At 30.2% G+C, this 18,618-nt stretch overlaps 3 protein-coding genes and 1 long non-coding RNA gene across 9 annotated transcripts; 2 read left to right on the forward strand and 2 right to left on the reverse strand.

Moving 5' to 3' along the window:
- Positions 1-446: 446 nt before the first annotated feature.
- On the forward strand, positions 447-4,809 carry LOC118063683 (putative fatty acyl-CoA reductase CG5065). Its single transcript, XM_035077788.1, has 10 exons — positions 447-740; positions 842-960; positions 1,597-1,698; positions 2,143-2,369; positions 2,463-2,857; positions 2,926-3,035; positions 3,159-3,357; positions 3,469-3,708; positions 3,978-4,235; positions 4,304-4,809. The coding sequence occupies exons 4-10, from the start codon at positions 2,169-2,171 to the stop codon at positions 4,476-4,478; spliced, it is 1,578 nt and encodes a 525-aa protein (XP_034933679.1). The 5' UTR covers positions 447-740; positions 842-960; positions 1,597-1,698; positions 2,143-2,168; the 3' UTR covers positions 4,479-4,809.
- On the reverse strand, positions 1,027-1,921 carry LOC118063686 (uncharacterized). Its single transcript, XR_004689943.1, has 3 exons — positions 1,774-1,921; positions 1,586-1,721; positions 1,027-1,478 (listed from the first exon to the last, which is right to left on the reverse strand). It is a non-coding gene; the product is annotated as an uncharacterized lncRNA (long non-coding RNA).
- A 411-nt stretch (positions 4,810-5,220) lies between the features above and the next one.
- Positions 5,221-9,541, reverse strand: chn (charlatan). 3 transcript variants are annotated; one of them, XR_004689957.1, is made up of 9 exons: positions 9,384-9,541; positions 8,119-8,275; positions 7,860-8,033; positions 7,478-7,779; positions 6,873-7,408; positions 6,451-6,810; positions 6,292-6,381; positions 5,893-5,982; positions 5,557-5,690 (listed from the first exon to the last, which is right to left on the reverse strand). XR_004689957.1 is itself a non-coding variant. In XM_035077852.1 (8 exons), exons 2-8 carry the CDS (start codon positions 8,216-8,218, stop codon positions 5,285-5,287), a joined length of 1,968 nt encoding a protein of 655 aa, XP_034933743.1. In that variant the 5' UTR covers positions 8,219-8,271; positions 9,384-9,541; the 3' UTR covers positions 5,221-5,284. The 3 variants fall into 3 exon arrangements, 2 of the variants coding, with proteins under 2 accessions (XP_034933743.1, XP_034933742.1); XM_035077852.1 differs by lacking the exon at positions 5,893-5,982 and having other exon boundaries at positions 5,221-5,690; positions 8,119-8,271; XM_035077851.1 differs by lacking the exon at positions 5,893-5,982 and having other exon boundaries at positions 5,221-5,690.
- A 1,263-nt stretch (positions 9,542-10,804) lies between these two features.
- Dhit (Double hit) lies at positions 10,805-16,564 on the forward strand. 4 transcript variants are annotated; one of them, XM_035077877.1, is made up of 6 exons: positions 10,805-11,857; positions 11,941-12,213; positions 12,292-12,593; positions 13,774-13,782; positions 14,910-15,321; positions 16,227-16,564. In XM_035077877.1, exons 2-6 carry the CDS (start codon positions 12,205-12,207, stop codon positions 16,461-16,463), a joined length of 969 nt encoding a protein of 322 aa, XP_034933768.1. In that variant the 5' UTR covers positions 10,805-11,857; positions 11,941-12,204; the 3' UTR covers positions 16,464-16,564. The 4 variants fall into 4 exon arrangements, with proteins under 4 accessions (XP_034933768.1, XP_034933770.1, XP_034933771.1 ...); XM_035077879.1 differs by having other exon boundaries at positions 10,805-12,213; positions 12,292-12,590; XM_035077880.1 differs by lacking the exon at positions 13,774-13,782 and having other exon boundaries at positions 10,805-12,213.
- The last annotated feature ends 2,054 nt before the right edge of the window (positions 16,565-18,618 follow it).

An 18,618-nucleotide genomic window follows, 5' to 3' on the forward strand; every position in this document is an offset into this window, starting at 1 on the left:
AACAAATAATACAATGTAAAAAATGTTTTTTTTATTAGTATATACAATTATATATCACATTAAATAAAAATATTGTTGTTTTAGTTGATGCATCCATTGTTAAACTGTCTCGTGCCCAAGGATTTTATAATAAAGGAAAGCATGTTATTATTTTGAGAGATCCTTGGTTGGATCCTTGATGATGTCAACAATATCATTCTCGACAATAGAGACTTTTATTTATCAATTTGATACTTAAATAATTTTTTTTCTCTGTCAAAGACATTGATAAAAAAAAAAAGAAGAACAAATATTCTATATAATTATATAAAAATTAGATACAATTATTATTACCAACCATGAGAATGATGAATTTTTAATATGCTATTCATCTTTTAATATTCACACACGTGTTTAAAACTATCAAATTTTTTCACATATTGTTTTTTCTTTCAATTATAATACAAAGTCCAAGTTAAAAGTATCTTTCCATAAATATGTGCAATTTTTTACTTTGTAATACATGGTCAATTAAAGTGAAAAGACGAAAAAAAAAAAAATATTGCGTAAAATAGTTAATCGATTCTGTAGTAAATAAAATAGCTAAAAGTCCATACAAAAATATTGCAACATAAAATATCTATATACACAGATCTCGTCAATCAGGAAATTAAAAGGAAAGGCCTGTCCATGTTTTACTTTGTTTTTGTATTTACTGGATAATTATTGCTTACAATGTATCATAGGTGATAGAGAAATGTGTAAGTAAGAAAAGATAAAATTAAGTAAGTAAGTGATTGGTAGGATAAAACTAAAAAGAAAGGAAACGACTTGATCCCGTCCACTTTTGCGTTCAAAATAGCAACAAGTGGGAGAGATTGTACTAGGTCTTGACTTCTCGTTAATCCTGGATGCTTGGATGTTTGGAGAAACAGTATCTACACGGCTGGCATCATAGGAAGAATAATTACTGGAAAAAAGGTTGGTTTCGTAAGTTTACTATCAGTTTATTTTATTACATTTTATATTACAACATCTTTTATTTTTTATTATTCATTCCTTCAACGTTATCATTAGCCAACACTTTTCCTATTATTTTATTTATCTCCAACACCTGGTTCATTTTTATTCATCAACTATAGCTCATGCCCACGACTTTGTTTATGCAAAAATTGAACAATAAAATTTGCTAACTTATTACAAACCTTTGATAACAAAAAAAATGTTATTTATTAATTGATCTTCCAAGTGGCTGGTAATTATCATTGATATCCAGCAGAACAAATTTTATTACAGTTTCCTTGATTTATGTAATCTCTTTAATGAATATATCTCTATTTTTCTACGCTTCAGCTACTCTCTGGTACCAATGCTACCATTGTAAATCATGTAATTCATATTCAGTCATTAATGTCACTCAGGACAGTGAACAACTATTCATTACCAAACCTTCTTTTCCTAGAGAAATGACTCCTTTTGTGCTGACATTATTTTTTTTACTGGAATAACAATTGGTCTAATTATTATTTGATATAGAAAAAGTGTAAAATGATATAGTAAAAGATATGAAATAAACTATCCAACTAAAACCATGTGCAATACTCACTTGAATTACAGTGGAATCTATCGTGGTACGGTCAATAATCTCTCTCTTACCAAGTATTCGCTTTCGCTGGGCAATTTCTTAACGCTGCAGTTCTCTTCTCTTGGGCAATAGACGTAAGTATAACGTTAAGATAAATCTATTTCAAGACTTGGTGAAATTTCAAAATAGTTGGAAGAATAATTTATTACCTTTGTTTATTTTTATCAACATTTCATTTCCAAAGCCAACATTTATTATTCTACATTTCAAAAAAATATTCTACTCTATTTATTTTAATAATTAATTAAACAATTAGAAAATTTGAGGTTAAAAAGAAAGTGTCTTTAATTAGTTAATGCGCGAAAAAAAAAAAATTGTCACAAATGGAAATATTCCACGCCTTTCTTTTCATTAATAAAGATTGGTCAAGGTGAAAGGTGTGGTTATTATATGACCTCGTATATTGAAACAAAAAAAAATATACCTGACCTTGATAGTTGCCAAATCAAAACATGTTTATGTTTACTTAACGAATTGATTAAAATGATTTATGACATTGATATGTTTTATTATTGTAGGTATTGATTGTTGATAAATCATCAAAATGGACAAGGAATTAAGTCCAATTCAATCATATTATGCTGGAAAGACAATTTTTATTAGTGGAGCTTCTGGTTTTATGGGTAAAGTTTTGGTTGAAAAATTATTATACAGTTGTAGCAATCTAAAACGTATCTACATACTTCTACGAAGTAAACGTGGACGTACACCGGAAATGAGGATTGATGATATGTTCAAGTTGCCAGTAATTGAGTATTTTTTTAATATTGGAAATGGAAAAAAAAAATAATAATAATTGAAAAAAGCAAGAATTTATAGAGGTTATTTTTTTTTCTAGATGTTTGATAGAATTCGTAAAGAAAAAGCTCATGTGTTGAAGAAATTGATAGCTTTACCAGGTGATATATCATCAAAAAATTTCGGATTAACTGAAGCTCATCAGAATTTATTAATAAATGAAGTAGAAATAATTTTCCATTGTGCTGCTACATTGAGACTGGAAGCTAAATTAAAAGATGCGATAGAAATGAATGCATTTGGAACAGCGTCAATGCTTGAATTAGCACGAAAGATGAAAAAACTTCAAGTATTTATTCATCTTAGCACGGCATTCTGTCATGTGGATCAAGAAGAGTTGGAAGAACGGGTTTATGATAGTCCTGAAGATCCTCATGAAGTCATGAGACTCACTCAGTGGATGAAACCTGATGCTTTGGAACTGATCACACCTAAGTAAGTATTTATTTTTAATAAATCCATCCATTAAGTATATTTATTAATCTATTTTTATCATTTTCAAGACTTCTAGATCCTCATCCCAATACTTACACATATTCCAAAAGACTTGCGGAAACTCTTGTAGCCAACGAATATCCCAATTTACCTTGTGTCATTGTTAGACCTTCAATAGGTAAATTTTTGGCCATAAGCTGCTATAAAGTAATTCGTGCAATCGAGGCCGATTACTCTAGAGTAATTGAAGGCTTCAAAAAAATTGTCATTTAATATCAGAATGTTTAAAAATGAATTTTAGTAACCCCAGCATGGGCAGAACCACTTCCTGGATGGGTAGACAGCTTGAATGGTCCAGTAGGTCTAATAGTTGGTGCTGGGAAAGGAGTTATCAGGTCTATGCACTGTAATGCAAATTATCATGCGGAAGTAATACCAGTAGATCTTGCTATTAATGCTCTTATAGCTATTGGATGGAAAATGGGAATGGCGACTTGCAGGTGAGTACACTTAGAAAGTAGTTGTCTTATCCATTTATAGATTTTCTATCATCAATTAATCCTAGATTTCACTGTATTTCATCAATGAATTTAATCATTTATTTATTTCAGAGAAAAAAATGTTCCTGTCTACAATGTTACACAATCAGGTGTTGTCCCAGTGACATGGGGTGAAATTGTAGAAAGAGGAAAAAAAGTCGCCTTTAATTATCCATTTGAAACTTGCATTTGGTATCCAGGTGGTGATATTCATAGCAGTAAATTTGTTCATAATTTAATTGTATTCTTCTTTCATATCATCCCGGCATATATTATTGACTTCTTGCTGCTTATATTCCGACAGAAACGTTTGTATGTATTTTTTGTTTTTTTTCTAATTAACATTACCTTAATCATCACTGCTACATCATCATTAAGTGTCCATGATGGTAATACCAAGTCTCTTCTGGTCTTTGACAAATGATGGCTGGTAACACTTAACCTGATAAAAGTGTTATTACATAACAGCTAATAAAATACATCAATGTCAATCGCTTTAGACCAGAAGAGATTCAATATTAACATCATATATACTTGATAATTATTTTCAAATGTCAATTACGAAATAATTCTGGTTTTAGCATGGTACATGTTCAAAAACGAATTACTGATGGGTTAGAAGTCTTACAGTATTTCACAACAAGAGATTGGATATTTCATAATACAAATCTCCTTAATTTATGGGAAGAGATGAATTTGCAAGATAAAAAAATATTCCCCATTGATTTCCTTGCTGTTGATGAAAGTGAATATATTAAATATATCATCTTGGGAGCTAGACAATATTGTATGAAAGAAAAATTGGAATCCTTACCACGAGCAAGAGTCCTACAAAGAATGTTAGTAAATAAATGAAAATATTTCTTAGCAATAAAACTGTATAATAATAATTTTTATCATCTTTTAGACTTTGGGTTATTCATGTGACGACTGTTTATGGATTTTATCTTGGAATCGCGTGGTTGATAGTTAAGAATTTTGAAACAGCTAGGTATTGTCTTGATTTTTTAACATCTAAAATGAGATTACTACCATTAATTGGACGATTTGTAAGTTTTGTTGCTCCTCCAGATAGCATGTGAGCATTAATCAAATATAGATGCATTAATTATAGTACAAAAGTCAAAAAATGTAATTTTCCAAACTTTGATAATCGATAACCAATAGTAATTATTGTCTTCAAGTAATAAAAATTTGTACAAATACTCTCCTCATCATTTTCTACAAGAATCTAAAAAAAAATTCTACTTTTATACTATAATTAATGCACCATAAAATAGGGCTTAAAATTACAGCCACTAGACCATAAGAACTCTATGAACCTGCGAATACAATAAATATAATATTTCGTACATTTTTTACAATAACGTAAATATAAACAAGAAATAATAATAATAATACTAATGATATTAATATTAATATCTTTTTTCATTATTCCATACAAGTTTATATTTATACATATATATAAAATAAAAAATGAAAAAAATATTTCAAATATTTAAATACATTTTTTTATAATATATATATATCTATTATTTTTGTTGACTTTATTTAGTATTTAATTCATTACTTACTCCATTAATTATCATTTTTATTATCTAAATTAATACTTGAAAAATAATGCAAAATCCTTCGAACAAAACTCTGTCATGAATTACATCAATACTAATTAAATATTATTATCGACATTTTCTATTATTTATTTTTTTTAAATATTTTATTTATTATTAATTTTTTTTTTTTTTTTTTGTATCATTACTTTTTTTATAAATATCTTTTGCTATGAAAAATGCGCAATTTTTCAATTAACAAATAATTGCACGTTATATTTATACATTTATTTTGTTTAAATTATTTCTATAAATATTTATAATGAATTAATCAATAATTATTTAGTTATTTTTTTTTTTTTAGTTTCTGGTTGTTTCCTGTGATGGTGTTGTATATTTTGGTGATTAATTTTAGTTCGTCGATGATGCCAAAGGATATGAAGTAGTAATGATGCCCTTGAATGGTATGGTTCACGGAAGAAAGCTCTTGCATCAGCATGTTTTGGACACAAATAACATCGAAATAATCTTTTATTTATTTTCTTCTTATCATTATTATTGTTAAGTATTACGCTATTGTTATTTGAATTTTTTATAGTTATTTTTTCATCTTTCTTATTCTCCTGAAATTTTTTATTCAATTCTTCATTCATATTTTCCTCCTCTTCTGATTCATATTGCTTAATTATCTTACGTGGCTCACTTTGTTTTCGCGATCTACTTCGTCCATTTGTTGATATTTGACTAGAATTAATGACAATTATTAATTCACATCCATAATTATTTATTATTTAAAACAATGGCCTCCAAAAAGTTAGTTGAAATGAATGATAATCCAACTTTTAGAAGGCACTATAAATTATTTTAAATCTATCTAATGGTAGATAATTTATATAAATAATGATTGATGATTTGAATTTTTATATTGGATGGTGATAAAACACACCTGATCCTTAATATCTTCGTGATGAATGCGTTGTCGTTGTCTTTGAAAGTTGATTTGTTTTACCATCTTGTAGCCGCAACAACAGCGGCGCTATTAATATATTTATTAATAAATAGTTAATTTAATTTTTAAAATTGACTATTTAAATAAAAACGTAATAATCAAAGCAGACGTATTTACGTTAAAATAAAAAAAAAACCATTTGATAAATAAAATAATATAATTGAAATAAACAACAAATATAACGCAGACAAAACGAAAAATACAGGCCAGTGCTTTCACCACAATTATTATCAAAGCAATAGTGGTAATGAAATAAATATAAATTAAAATGTATATCTACGGTAATATAAATAACGATTTAATTAATTCAAGCATCAAGTGTCTAATGATATTTACCCAAGAATTGTGGTAGGAGGTGGTGCTATTGTTGGTGCTGTTGTTGGAAATACTGGTGGACCAGGTGGTGGACGTCCAACTCCACCAAGACTATAAATAATATTTAAATAATTAAGATGTTATTTAATTAGAATAAACTTAACAATAGTCTTTACTTACTGAAGAGGTTGATCTCGATTACATGTAGCAGTAGAATTCGTTGTATTGGTTGGTGTTGCTGAACTCTGCAACGACACTTGAGTTGTCGATGTTGTCGGGACACTAGTGTTAGTATTACCAGTATTAATTCGATGAACATGTAATTGATGTAATTGTAATTGTGCTGTGTCTTCTCCTAAGAATGAACATCTTGAACATTGACGTTTGTTGTGAACCTTCAGCACATGTGTTGCTAATCTTTCAGCTCGAGCTGCTTTATATTCACAAAGAGCACATGCAAAAGGCTTTAGGTGTGTATTCAAGTGGCGTTTTAAACACCAATTATCAACACCACTCCAAGAACAATAGCAACAAGTATATCTAAAATAATATATATTATTATTTCATTTATTAAAATAACTAAATATCATTCACTCTCTTACCGTCTTTCTAAAGCTCCTTTTGATCCAGCTTTTAAATGACTTTTACTATTGCATCCTGTTGTTTGAAGTCTTCTATTACCACAATTAGCATCCTGAATATTCCCTACAGTCATCGAAGTCGTTTGGTAAAGTGACGGAGTTGAGTTAGCTGATGTTTGACTGGTTTGCAATTGGTAACTCTTGTTATTATTAAAATTAGTTGTATAATTGCCATTTATTTGTGTATTTCCATTAACTGATGTATTATTTGTTTCAGGAATTAACGGCTTGATGTCATTATTAGACCCTGGAGTTCTACGTATCCTAGACAATTCGTATGTGTGTTCTCGATGCATTCGTAAAAAATGCTTCTTCACATGGTCAGCACGATTAAAAGGTTTGAAACATACGTAACAATGGAAAGGCTTTTCTTCTCGATGGATATTCTCATGTCGGGTGTATAGATCCCTTCTATCAGTTCCGTAAGGGCAATATGGACATGTGTAACGTTTACTACTGGTCAAGGTTGTCGCTGATGATGCCATCATCGTTGGACTCTATTAAATAATTCAATAATAAATGATTAATTTCTTTTAAATTAAAAATAACTGCTAGATGTTACTTACGGAATGCAAGTGCTGTGGTGGCGTTGATGGTAATTCTTGAAGTAAAAATGGCGTAGTGGCAGGTAATAAAGCAGCAGGAATTGTTTGTGTTTCTTGGGTACGTCTTGATGGCGGTGCTATTCTCTCAGCTTTCTCTCTTACTCGTTCTAAATACACAAGAATGTCTTCAAGCTTTGGATCACTTAGGTAATCCTTTCTCGACGAGTGATCCCTAGTTCTTGAATCTTCAACAATTATCCTTGATGAATGAAGTTCTATGAAATGCTCAGCTACATCACGTGGACTACCACTCATACAATCACCTAAATTCATTATAATTCCATTAACAAAAAAAAAAAAAAATAGTCTTAAAGTTCAGTTTTCATTAATAAACCTATCTTACCACATTCATAGCATCTCCAAGTTGTTTTGGCAGCATTATAAGCAGCTATCCTACTTCCATCAGTCCCTTTAAGTGGTTCATCTTCACATGTCCAATTGGCATCATCATCAGTGGTATTGTCTTCATCATTTTTATATGAAACTGAAGCTTCAAATTCATTCTGTACACTAGATGCTGTTGGAATAATGATTAATTTATTAAACATTAATCAGTTGGTGGTTAATTATTTAGCATGAATTAAAAAAAAAAAAAAACATACTTCGATGATCAGGATCATCACCGTATAATTTCCGAGTAATTTCCTTAAACATATCTTCATAACAATCCAGCCTGCCAATACCAATAGCACCGCTCTCCATGTTGAATAGAATTTTCTGAGTATCCGGTGTCTTTTCGACCTGGCTCCCAAACTCTACCTGGCCAAAGAGATTATTTTAATGCTGAATTAGAAAGGAAATATTTTTAAGAATAAGGAAATTTCAATATCAAGTTAGAAACCTGATGAGTAAAATAATTTTCTTCATTATTATTCTGCATGTTATGTTGTTGTTAATTGTCTCAATTAGATCTCCAAGACCATCAAGACTCAAAAACTATGCCATGAAAATTTATTGACGTGTTAGAAGTAGTAGTGATGAACAGAATAGGACATATAGGAGGTATAAATATTGATGCTTTTCTATATATTCTTGAGTGAAAAAGTTATATCACAAATGTAATGCATATATAGAAGAATATGACAAGAGTAATATTAAAAAGAGAACGAGAAATTGTGTCATAACTCGTTAAGGAAAGAGTCTTGTGGAGGGGTCGAAAAGTTGATGGACAAATCAATATTTTCCCTTGATATTTGAGTGTAGAGTTTTGAGTAATAATGATTGAAAGGAGGGAAAAACTAGATAGAATAAAAAATGTAGTAAATACAAAAGACACTTGTAGCTTTGGAAGAGGTGTTGGGTGTATGGCATTGAAGTTGATAATGAAAAAGTCAAGTGGGAGGATATTTAAGAGTGTAATATAATTTAAAAATGTTTTTAACAGACTTTATTGTATATACACCCACCCTGATTCCTAGAACGCATGCGCTTGGTAGGCATTATCGGGGACCTGAGAATAGAAAGAGGCAAGGGACATGCCAGAGAGGGAGATAGATTTAAGTGGGGATAGATTGAGAGTGAAAGAGATGGAGATAAAAAGGCCTTAGCAGGTCAGAATACCACCCCGCCGCTCTAAAAGCGTCATCCGTTCTCTCCAACGCAGGATATTTCTCGACATCGTGTGTTTGAAAATGTTTGTGAGAATGTTGACGATATTCATGAACACGAATTAGCTAAATAATGCTAATAAACTGGCGAATGTATCAAATATAATGAGATAAAAATAGTGGATATGTGATAATAAATTGTTGAAGTCTTTAAGTGTTGAGGAGGGGGAAGTATTGGAGATGGAGAGAGAGAGAGAGAAATGTTAGAGCGCGCGTTTTACGTGTAGGCATGCGGAATATAATAGGATAGTTGTACTCACCGGGTTGTCGTTGACTCAAGTTGATGGCTTGGTAGTTTTTCGAGTATTCAGGGTTGAAAATACGACGACGAATATACACGGGAATGCTGGTTAGAGTTGCAGGTTGTTTCCTCGACGGCAGTCGGGTGGAGAGTGGGTGGGCAGGCGGGGTGGCCGGGTGGCTCAGTGGGTGGTTGGGAGGTAGCAGGGGGGAGTGGAGTGGGGTGAGGAGTCCCCCGATAACACCCCCTCGACCATTCAATCCTCAGTCGAGCCATCACTAGGTGTTGGACAGAGATAGCTGTATACGAGGATGAAGGAACCAACGAACGGTGTGTGCGTGCGCACGCATACCATTGGACCTCTACTAAACCTCCAACCTTCCCCCCACTCAATCTCATGCTATTCCTCCCTCCCGACAGACACTTTTCCTCAAGCTCTGCGACCCCCGCACCACCCGCACGTGCACCAATCCCTCAATCCTCTTCACCAAGTCACATTGTTGGACTATGTCTGCTCTCATGAGCTTCAAGAATCACTGAAAATTTTTATGCTCATGGATAGATTGTCATTTTGCAGTTGGAATTGTTTATTGTTCATTATTTTTAGGTTAATAGATAACCTTCAATAGTTGGTAAACAATATCGAAAAATTTATTATTAAATTTTTTTTTTTACGAAATTATTGTAATAGAATCGATTTATTTTCATTGATAATCTCATTAAATGAAATACTTTACTCCAAATGTAATTAGTAATGTTGCTAATGAATCTAGAATTAGAAAAACAACGTTTAAAATTTTACCGCCAGAGCATAGCCTTACTTGATGTCGGTAAAGTCAAATGTTGGTGAGAAATATTTTTACCATCATTCGATTGTCGTTGTAATTCCAGAGCTCGACACTAGGAAGTTTTTTAACGATGGCAGAAAAATTTAAATTTCAATTAGTCAACGACATCGTTTCCGAAGAGATTAAAAAACAAATTATCGTATTGTATAATTAATAAAATAATTAATTATTCCAAACATTAAAACCTTTTAAACAAAGAAACAAAGCAGAATAAAAATAATGAGGTTATCTATCGATTCTGAGTGACCTAAAAACGAAAAATGGTGTATCATAAATAATATTGATAAATGAATTAGTATAAAAGATGATTATCATACTCACGAAATGAATTTAACCATTATAAATATGACTAAATGATTAGTGGCCTAAATATGAAGGACTCGATGGAGAGAGTGTGTAAAAAAAAGGAAGAAAGGTGAAAGAGAGTGTTTAGGTTAATGGTTATTAAGAATATAAGGCGGTTGCGTATGCGTCGGCGCCGACGTCGACGTCGGCGTCACTGCAGAGGAGAGTTGAAAATTCGTCAAATTGTAGTGAGAGTGGCATATATAGAGCAGAGAAGTGTAACAACAGCAGTCGTAGAACTTAGCTATCAGTGTTAGACGCCATATTGGCATACTGAGACGACGATTGGGGAGGCCGCGCGCAAGACGGCGCCTCGTCTGGCGAAAGGGCTCAGCCGTCGAGCCGTCAACAGGATAGAGAATACTGACGGATTGTGCTTCAACTATTTGAGAAACTATTTATCTATTTAATCGAGACAAAAATCCGTCTCTCTCTTAGTTAAGATGAAGTAAATAAGAAAAATTCCAAAATCATTCAGTATAATTTTAAGATATCAATGAAGATAAAAAATGACATTTGGAGATTTTACTGCTGCTGTTATAATTAGAGTGTTTGAATGAATTTTCATCAGTGGTTGATGATCATAAATAAGATGTATTGACAAATGACAGATGTGATAATGTTGATGTGAAGATTATAACCAAAAAGGTGACCTCGATGCAAAATAAAGTGAGTGACAAAAAAGTTTTTGTGTATGATTTTGATTAGTGATAATTCCCTTGGGTTACATTGATTTAAAGTGAGAGAAATGTTACGGCAGTTGTCAAAGGGTGTTCTATAATAAGTACAGTAAAATAAATAAAGTGTCAGAAAAGTAAGACAAAGTGTGTATATGTAATAGTGGGATTGATGCTGAAATAGAAGAAACAGAAAACAAGAGTACAAGGAGGTTGGATAGAAGTAACATACGAGGTGGCCTAGCGAGGTCGACCGCCCGCCAATCAATACACCACGAACCGACACTCAGTCGGCTCACAAGCTTAGGTACATTCACGCAAGCTCATCGCTATACAACACCGTCGGCAGAACAGCAGTGACAAGAAAACGTATCGAAAACAATTTCCAATACCATCAACGACGAAGACAACCAGCGCCAGTATATACATAAGTTTTACATCTCGAGGCTAAACTATTTTTATACACAGCTTACCAACTATAGCATCGATGTTAGCATTTCATCATCATCATCAACATCATCAACATACTGGATTTTTTTGTATTTATTGGATAATAAAGTTATGTGCTCAAAACATCTAACTTGGTCCATCATCAAACATCATCAACATATTGAAGCTTAATTGTAATGATTTATTTCAAGAGCAAAATGTGCTTTATTGATGACATATTGATCATGTAATGCTTGAGATCCTTAAATACACGTAGGTAGAGTGGGGTAATACACAATAACGTGCAGCAAGTGAACAGAAAAGGGGGTGCAGGAAGCATGCGGGGCTTGGGCGAGTCCCAGCGAGGTGGTCCCGGTGGACCAGGATAAAAATCGCGATCGCTCACCCCCTCCCCACCTGCACCTGCACCTATTCCTTCACACCTACACCCTTGAAACGCCTACGAAACAACACATCCTCTAATCTCGTTGACTAAACTTCTAATTCGGCGAGTTGGAGCTCGCTACTGAGCGAATGGAAAATGATAGAGGTAAGGTTAAAGGTCAAACGTTGTATTTGTTAATTTAATATTTGAGGATTCATTGAATTAAAATAAGATGATTTACAGATGTCGACCGCTACTGCAATGGGTATTGGCGTTAGTCACGGCACCGCTGCTGGTGAAACTGGTGTCACTAGTGGATGTCGGTTACGTGCACAGAGTCAAGGACAGTCTACACAAGCTGCTAATCCGCAGCAACAGACTTCACAACAATCACAACCTGCTGAACCACGATTACAGGAACAACTTAGTTTACAAGAGTGCCAGTCAAATAAAGATCAGCAAGCACAAAGAACTACTCCTCATTCTGGACGATCGAAGAAGGACAATTGTTGCTTATGCTGGTGTTGCTGCTGCAGTTGCTCGTGGTATTATCGTTCTTGTACTTTTTTTATTTTTTACCTTTTATTTCCCTTTCATTTCTTCTTTTGTTTTGCTTTTTAGGTGGTCGCATTTCTTTTACGTCAACACATTTTATTTATTCATTTGACCAGAAAGTATTACACAAGTCTATTATCGATGTGAAAAGTATTGAACCCTCACTTTAAACGGATTAAATTTAACCTTCAAGTGACTCTACATTTCCTGTAAAAATCAGGTGAAAATGAGGCTATGAAAGAAGTCGAATTTATTTAATGAGACATATTATTTTTTTTTTTAATGTCAGTTGATCGTGATAGCTTGTTAAATTTTTATTCAACCAAGCTTTTTTGTTTATTTACAAATCGTTAAAAATAATTTTAGTTGATACTCTTTAGTGCTTATAAATCTACTTCTTGGCCTCATTTTCACCATCTTTCCCCAATTGACCATTGCGCTTGTGTCGCAAGGAACACGTGTATTAGACACGACTCTGTTTATAGTGTTATATAAGTATATAATACATAAGGGAAGAAAACCAAGCAATATTGCAAGGGAGTTTGTATGTTATGGATCGAAAGTGTGCTTTACGTCCAGTTCAATCAAAACTGCTATTAACTATCCTGCTATATATTCAAGCCCTCAATTACGTCATTATAGTTGATCAATGATCAAGTCAAGTCGATTACTGAGGCAAAAAAAAAATGATTAATCATTTCGCGTAATTTTTTTTTTTATTTAACAAAAAAATATATTTTAATATTTAGTTCGTGTTGAATCTCAATAAGAATAAATCAATTATTTTTCTTCGTGTATGTTTGAGTGTCTTGGAACAATTATTTTATGCATAATATTATTCTCTTGAAATCAATTATTTTTATTTGAACATTTTTCTTCTTCCCCTCGATATATATATATATATATATTAATGATAAACGATATACAAAGTTAGGTTCATATTAGAATTTATTTTCCCTTCTCTATCTGACTTTCTCTTTGATTTACATGGGGTAGTAAAAATGGTAAATGAAGGTGTGTAGTACTGGTCGACCTATTTACTGTCTACGAAAAGAAACACACATGCGCAATGCAACAATATCTTTACCGCATGTTTAACATCTCACCCACTTGATCATCTGCATCATTATTTTATCATAAAATTTTTTGTTTGTTTCATGCTACCTACAGGAATAAATGGTGAGATTATTATTAACTATTTTTTAAAATTATTTCTTAGAATATTTTTAAGTAATGATAGTGAGTTATAACGATATATAATACTCCAATAAAAAAGAAAAAAAAATTATGCAAATATTATTTTATAATAGCAGAGTATTTGTTTGAATTTGATGAAATATTCATAGGTAGTATTTTTATTTAAAATAAAAAAAAAAATATTTATCAAATAATTTGGTAAAACTGACTTTTATCTTGGGGCAGAGGAATTTCAATAAACAATAAAATGACTGGAACACATTGTTTTTATTGAATAAAACATTTAATTGTACATTCAAGTAAACATTGACGGTTTATGTTAGCTGAGGATTTAAATACTCAATAAAATGTGATTTTAAAATCACTTGGTGGTTGTGTAGAAACAAATTGACATTGCTGATAAAAAGTCAGAATATTTTATTGAAAATATTTATAGTTAAAATAATTATAAAAATATAATAATATTATTGATATAATAATTTTTATTATGATCAGGTCATATTGGAAATAAACTATGATAAAAATGTAATAATTTATTTAATAATTAAAGATTATTATTATTGTTATAAAAGATTTAGAACATTGTTTATTAATTATGATTGAATAATTAAGATATCTAAAAAGATGAATCTGGTTAAATCTAATTAAAGTTATAGAATAATATAAACAAATAAGTCATAGTATAAATTTTATTTTATATTTATTAACAAAAGCTTTTGTTTTAGCTAATGTATTAATTGACATCATTTTGTTCTTCTTTAAAATATTTTTTATGCATTATAAAAATTACTATGCATTATAGGAATTTTTAAAATAAATTTCTCTCCATTTATTAATTTTAATCTTAAAAAATAAATTGATAGTCAATGATCTTTATTCTCTAAAATTGAATTAATAAACATTTTACTGGTTCATTTAGAGTTGCGCATATTAACAAAAAAAAACTACTAGATAAATATTATAATATTATTTAACATCATTATTTAAAATTATTAGTAATATTTAGTTTGATAATTTATCAAAGTGAAGAATTAATTAGAATTATTAAAATTATATTGATTTTAATGACGGAAGAATGAAATATTCTAATATAGAGATGATGTTTCTAGTCTGGCAGCAGTTGGAAGTGGAAATGGTGGTGGATCAGGACCAGGAAGTGAATCAAAAAAGAAACGAGGATTGGGGATAGGAGGAGAGCCTGGATCTGGGTTAGGCCATCAAAGTGATCATACAGGATCGGGTGCTGGTAATGGATTGGATAGTCTAGATGGATTAGATGGAACACTGGAATGCTGTGGCCTAGAAGAAGTTCGATCGTGGGGTTCTTCTTTTGATAAACTGATGCGAAGTCCAGCTGGAAGAAAAGTCTTTCGAGAATTCCTTATTAGTGAGTACAGTGAGGAGAATATAGCTTTTTGGTTGGCTTGTGAACAACTCAAACGTGAAAACAATCCAGAAAAAATTGAAGAAAAAGCTCGATATATTTATGAGGATTACATATCGATATTGTCACCAAAAGAAGTAAGTCTTTTATTTATACGGAGAGGATAGTAGAGTAAAATTTACTTCATGAGATCAAATCAAATAATTAAGGGGAAATAAAATGATGGCTTAAGACTGGGCATCAGGAACCATGTGACTAAATACATTTTAATTACTGGGCTTTGTTTTATGTGATATAATTTTTATTAATAATATAGATAGTGACTGATGATAATTATTTTTAACAAAATTTCAGTGGAAATTAAATAATCAATTATTTTCTCTTGATGGCCATGAAGCATCAAAAATCTAGTGATAATTCAATGACAATTTTTCCTTCAATTAAATTTTATTAAAATATTTATTAACAAAATAAAATTTTTATCAGTCAATTTCAAGATAATTTACTAGCAATAAAATTAAAAATTACTAGTTTTTTTTTTTTTTTATTAAAAATAGTTTAAAACTTTTTGAAATGTGTTATTTTAATTGGTAAAATGTTTTTTAATAATCAGAAGTAAAAAGTATTGTTCTGGTTAAAATTAAATGTCCTTTTTAGGAATTTTCTAGAACAAAACTGATCTAAAGCTCAGCCTTAAGGTAGTCCAATGCCTAATGTTGTAATAAAAATAATTTTATATCAATAATTAAATTTGATTGTTATGTATGGGGGTTTTTTTTGATGAGTCTCACATGACCTTTATACTAAAAAAAAAAAAAAATTCCCACTTAAATGATGATGGTGTAATTATTAGTAAGAAACGAAGTGATCTCCATAAAAGCCCATTAGAGTCTCTGAAGCTTTCATCTTCCTAGGGTACTTTTGAAGCTAGAATTTACCCCGCATGACAGAGTAATTTTTACTCGATAATTCTCTCCGTGAAGGTATCTTTTTAAATCAATAATCCAATATTTGTCAATAATCGGTTTGATATTGCGCACAGGTGAGTTTAGACTCGAGGGTGCGCGAGATCGTTAATAGGAATATGGTGGAACCAACACCCCATACATTCGATGAAGCACAACTACAGATTTATACATTGATGCACCGTGATTCGTATCCACGTTTTGTTAACAGTGAAATATTCCGAAGAGTTGCTAGACTTGGAAGTGGACCACCTAGTCCTGCTGATGATAATGCACCTGTTGGTAAATCCAAGTCTAAGAAGTCGATTACGTAGTTGACTAGTGTAATTATAAAATAGTGATCAATTTAAATAGTAAAATAACTTTTAAATTATATACAAGTACACTTTTTATATTATTTTGTTCTTCTTATTTTTATTCAATATTTATTTTTTAACTTTTTTATTTTATCCTAAAGTGGCTAGGTGTGTATGTGTGTGTGTGTGTGTGTGAATGTACATGCGCAGTTTTTTTAAACCGATGAACGATGAATCATTTTTTCACTTTGATGTATAACACATATATATATATATATATACATGATATTTAATATGTATATATATACTATTTATATATATATATATAGTAATCCACCTCTGTACCTGTAGCTATACGATGCAAAAAAACAAACTGTAATGCATTCGCAGATATAGCGCATGTGATGAATATATCTATTTATTGGCACAATATTCTTTTTATCATGAAAATAAGCGAGATTTTTTTTAGGAAATATTTTTTTTTTCAATTAAAATGATAAATAACTTGAATAGTCCAGTCAATGTTGGAGACTTTACTCCATTTGTAGACATATTTTTTTTATAGTGGCCATTTTTTAATTTTTTTAACGTCAAAATGTCGTCAATAATCTATAGAAAAAATGTGCTCAAAAATGAAAGTGCGCCGATTTTTTTACAATTTAATGATCCTGTGTATCTGAGCGAGATAGTGCTATAGGCAGGGATGTGTGCTAGAAAAGGACATCAATAGTATAAATTGAAGCAATGCATTTATTATAAATATTATTTATTTATATATAACACAATACATTTTTTTTGCGAATATTTTGTCGTTGAAAAATTAATAATTATCTATTGTAAAAAAATATGGCGACAAATGGATCAAAGATTTGTATATTGACTGGACTAAAATGGGCCATTGACAATCCAATCATCACATTTTGTCGTTTAGTATAAAAAACAGTGATAAAAAAAAATATATCCACTGTTATTATAATTATTATACGCCTTTTCTCTCATTGCATTTATAATTGAATTTTATATCAATTTATCTTAATTAAAAAATGAAATGTAATTTTATTTTTATTAATTGAAAAATTGTATTCATAATTGTTTCTTTTTTTAATTTATTGTTACCTCTGGTTTGTAAATTATAAAATTTATTTAATTAACAAAAAGAAACAGCACAAAACGAGATAAAAGTATCCTAAATAAATAAATATTTTAATTTAAGATATATATATCAGCACAAATTTGTCATTACTTTTGTGTCTAGGATACAATTTGCAATACAAAAATTTATAAATGAAATAATAAAATATTTAAGATGCCATTAATTGATAATATTTGGGGCATATTAAATAATAAATAAATATATAATAAAAAAATATTAAAACATCGTATAAATTAATAATTAAATAATTTTTTGTAATGCTTTAATGAACAAAAATGTATAGCACTTGAATGCAATTTTCTCTTCATTTCTGATACCCAAAAATTTTGATAATTTTTCAAAATATAAACAATTAGATAATGATAATTAATAATTATATAATGTATAAGAGCGGATACGACCAAAATATTATATAAGAGCCCGCTCTGAATTTCTCTAAACAAATAAATGACAAAAAATAATGTTAATACAATGATGTGAGTGTTGAGAAATCGTACAATTATTGTGTTTTATCGAATTTAAATAGAACAAAAAAAACAATATCACCAGAAAACATGTGTTTACATCATTAATAACTCCACTAATAATAATAATAATAATAATAATAATAATAATAATAATAATAATAATAATAATAATAATAATAATAATAATAATAATAATAATATTAATATTAATAATAATAATTATTATGACCAGTTTAAATTCAAACTCGAATCCAACAATTATTATCAATAAAAATAAACAATTAAAGAACAACAACAACAACAATAATTGACAAGAAAAATCTAATTAATAACAATCAACATAAATAAATAAATTAGAACAAAAGTAGTTAAATGGAAGTAAACAAGAAAAAAATAGCAAAAAAAATGGTGTTATTTGTACAAAGGCCTAAGAAATGATGAAAAAAAAATTAAAATAAATAAACAAAAAATAACCGCTATTACAAAAATTAAAACAATGTATCGTAAATATAATTGAACTCGTTTGGTTAATTGCCACTCGAGTTACCAAGTG

This window comes from Chelonus insularis, unplaced genomic scaffold (genome assembly GCF_013357705.1).
Source record: "Chelonus insularis isolate UGA/USDA-ARS -01 unplaced genomic scaffold, ASM1335770v1 contig_146_pilon, whole genome shotgun sequence".
In the NCBI taxonomy this organism is placed as follows: domain Eukaryota; kingdom Metazoa; phylum Arthropoda; class Insecta; order Hymenoptera; family Braconidae; genus Chelonus; species Chelonus insularis.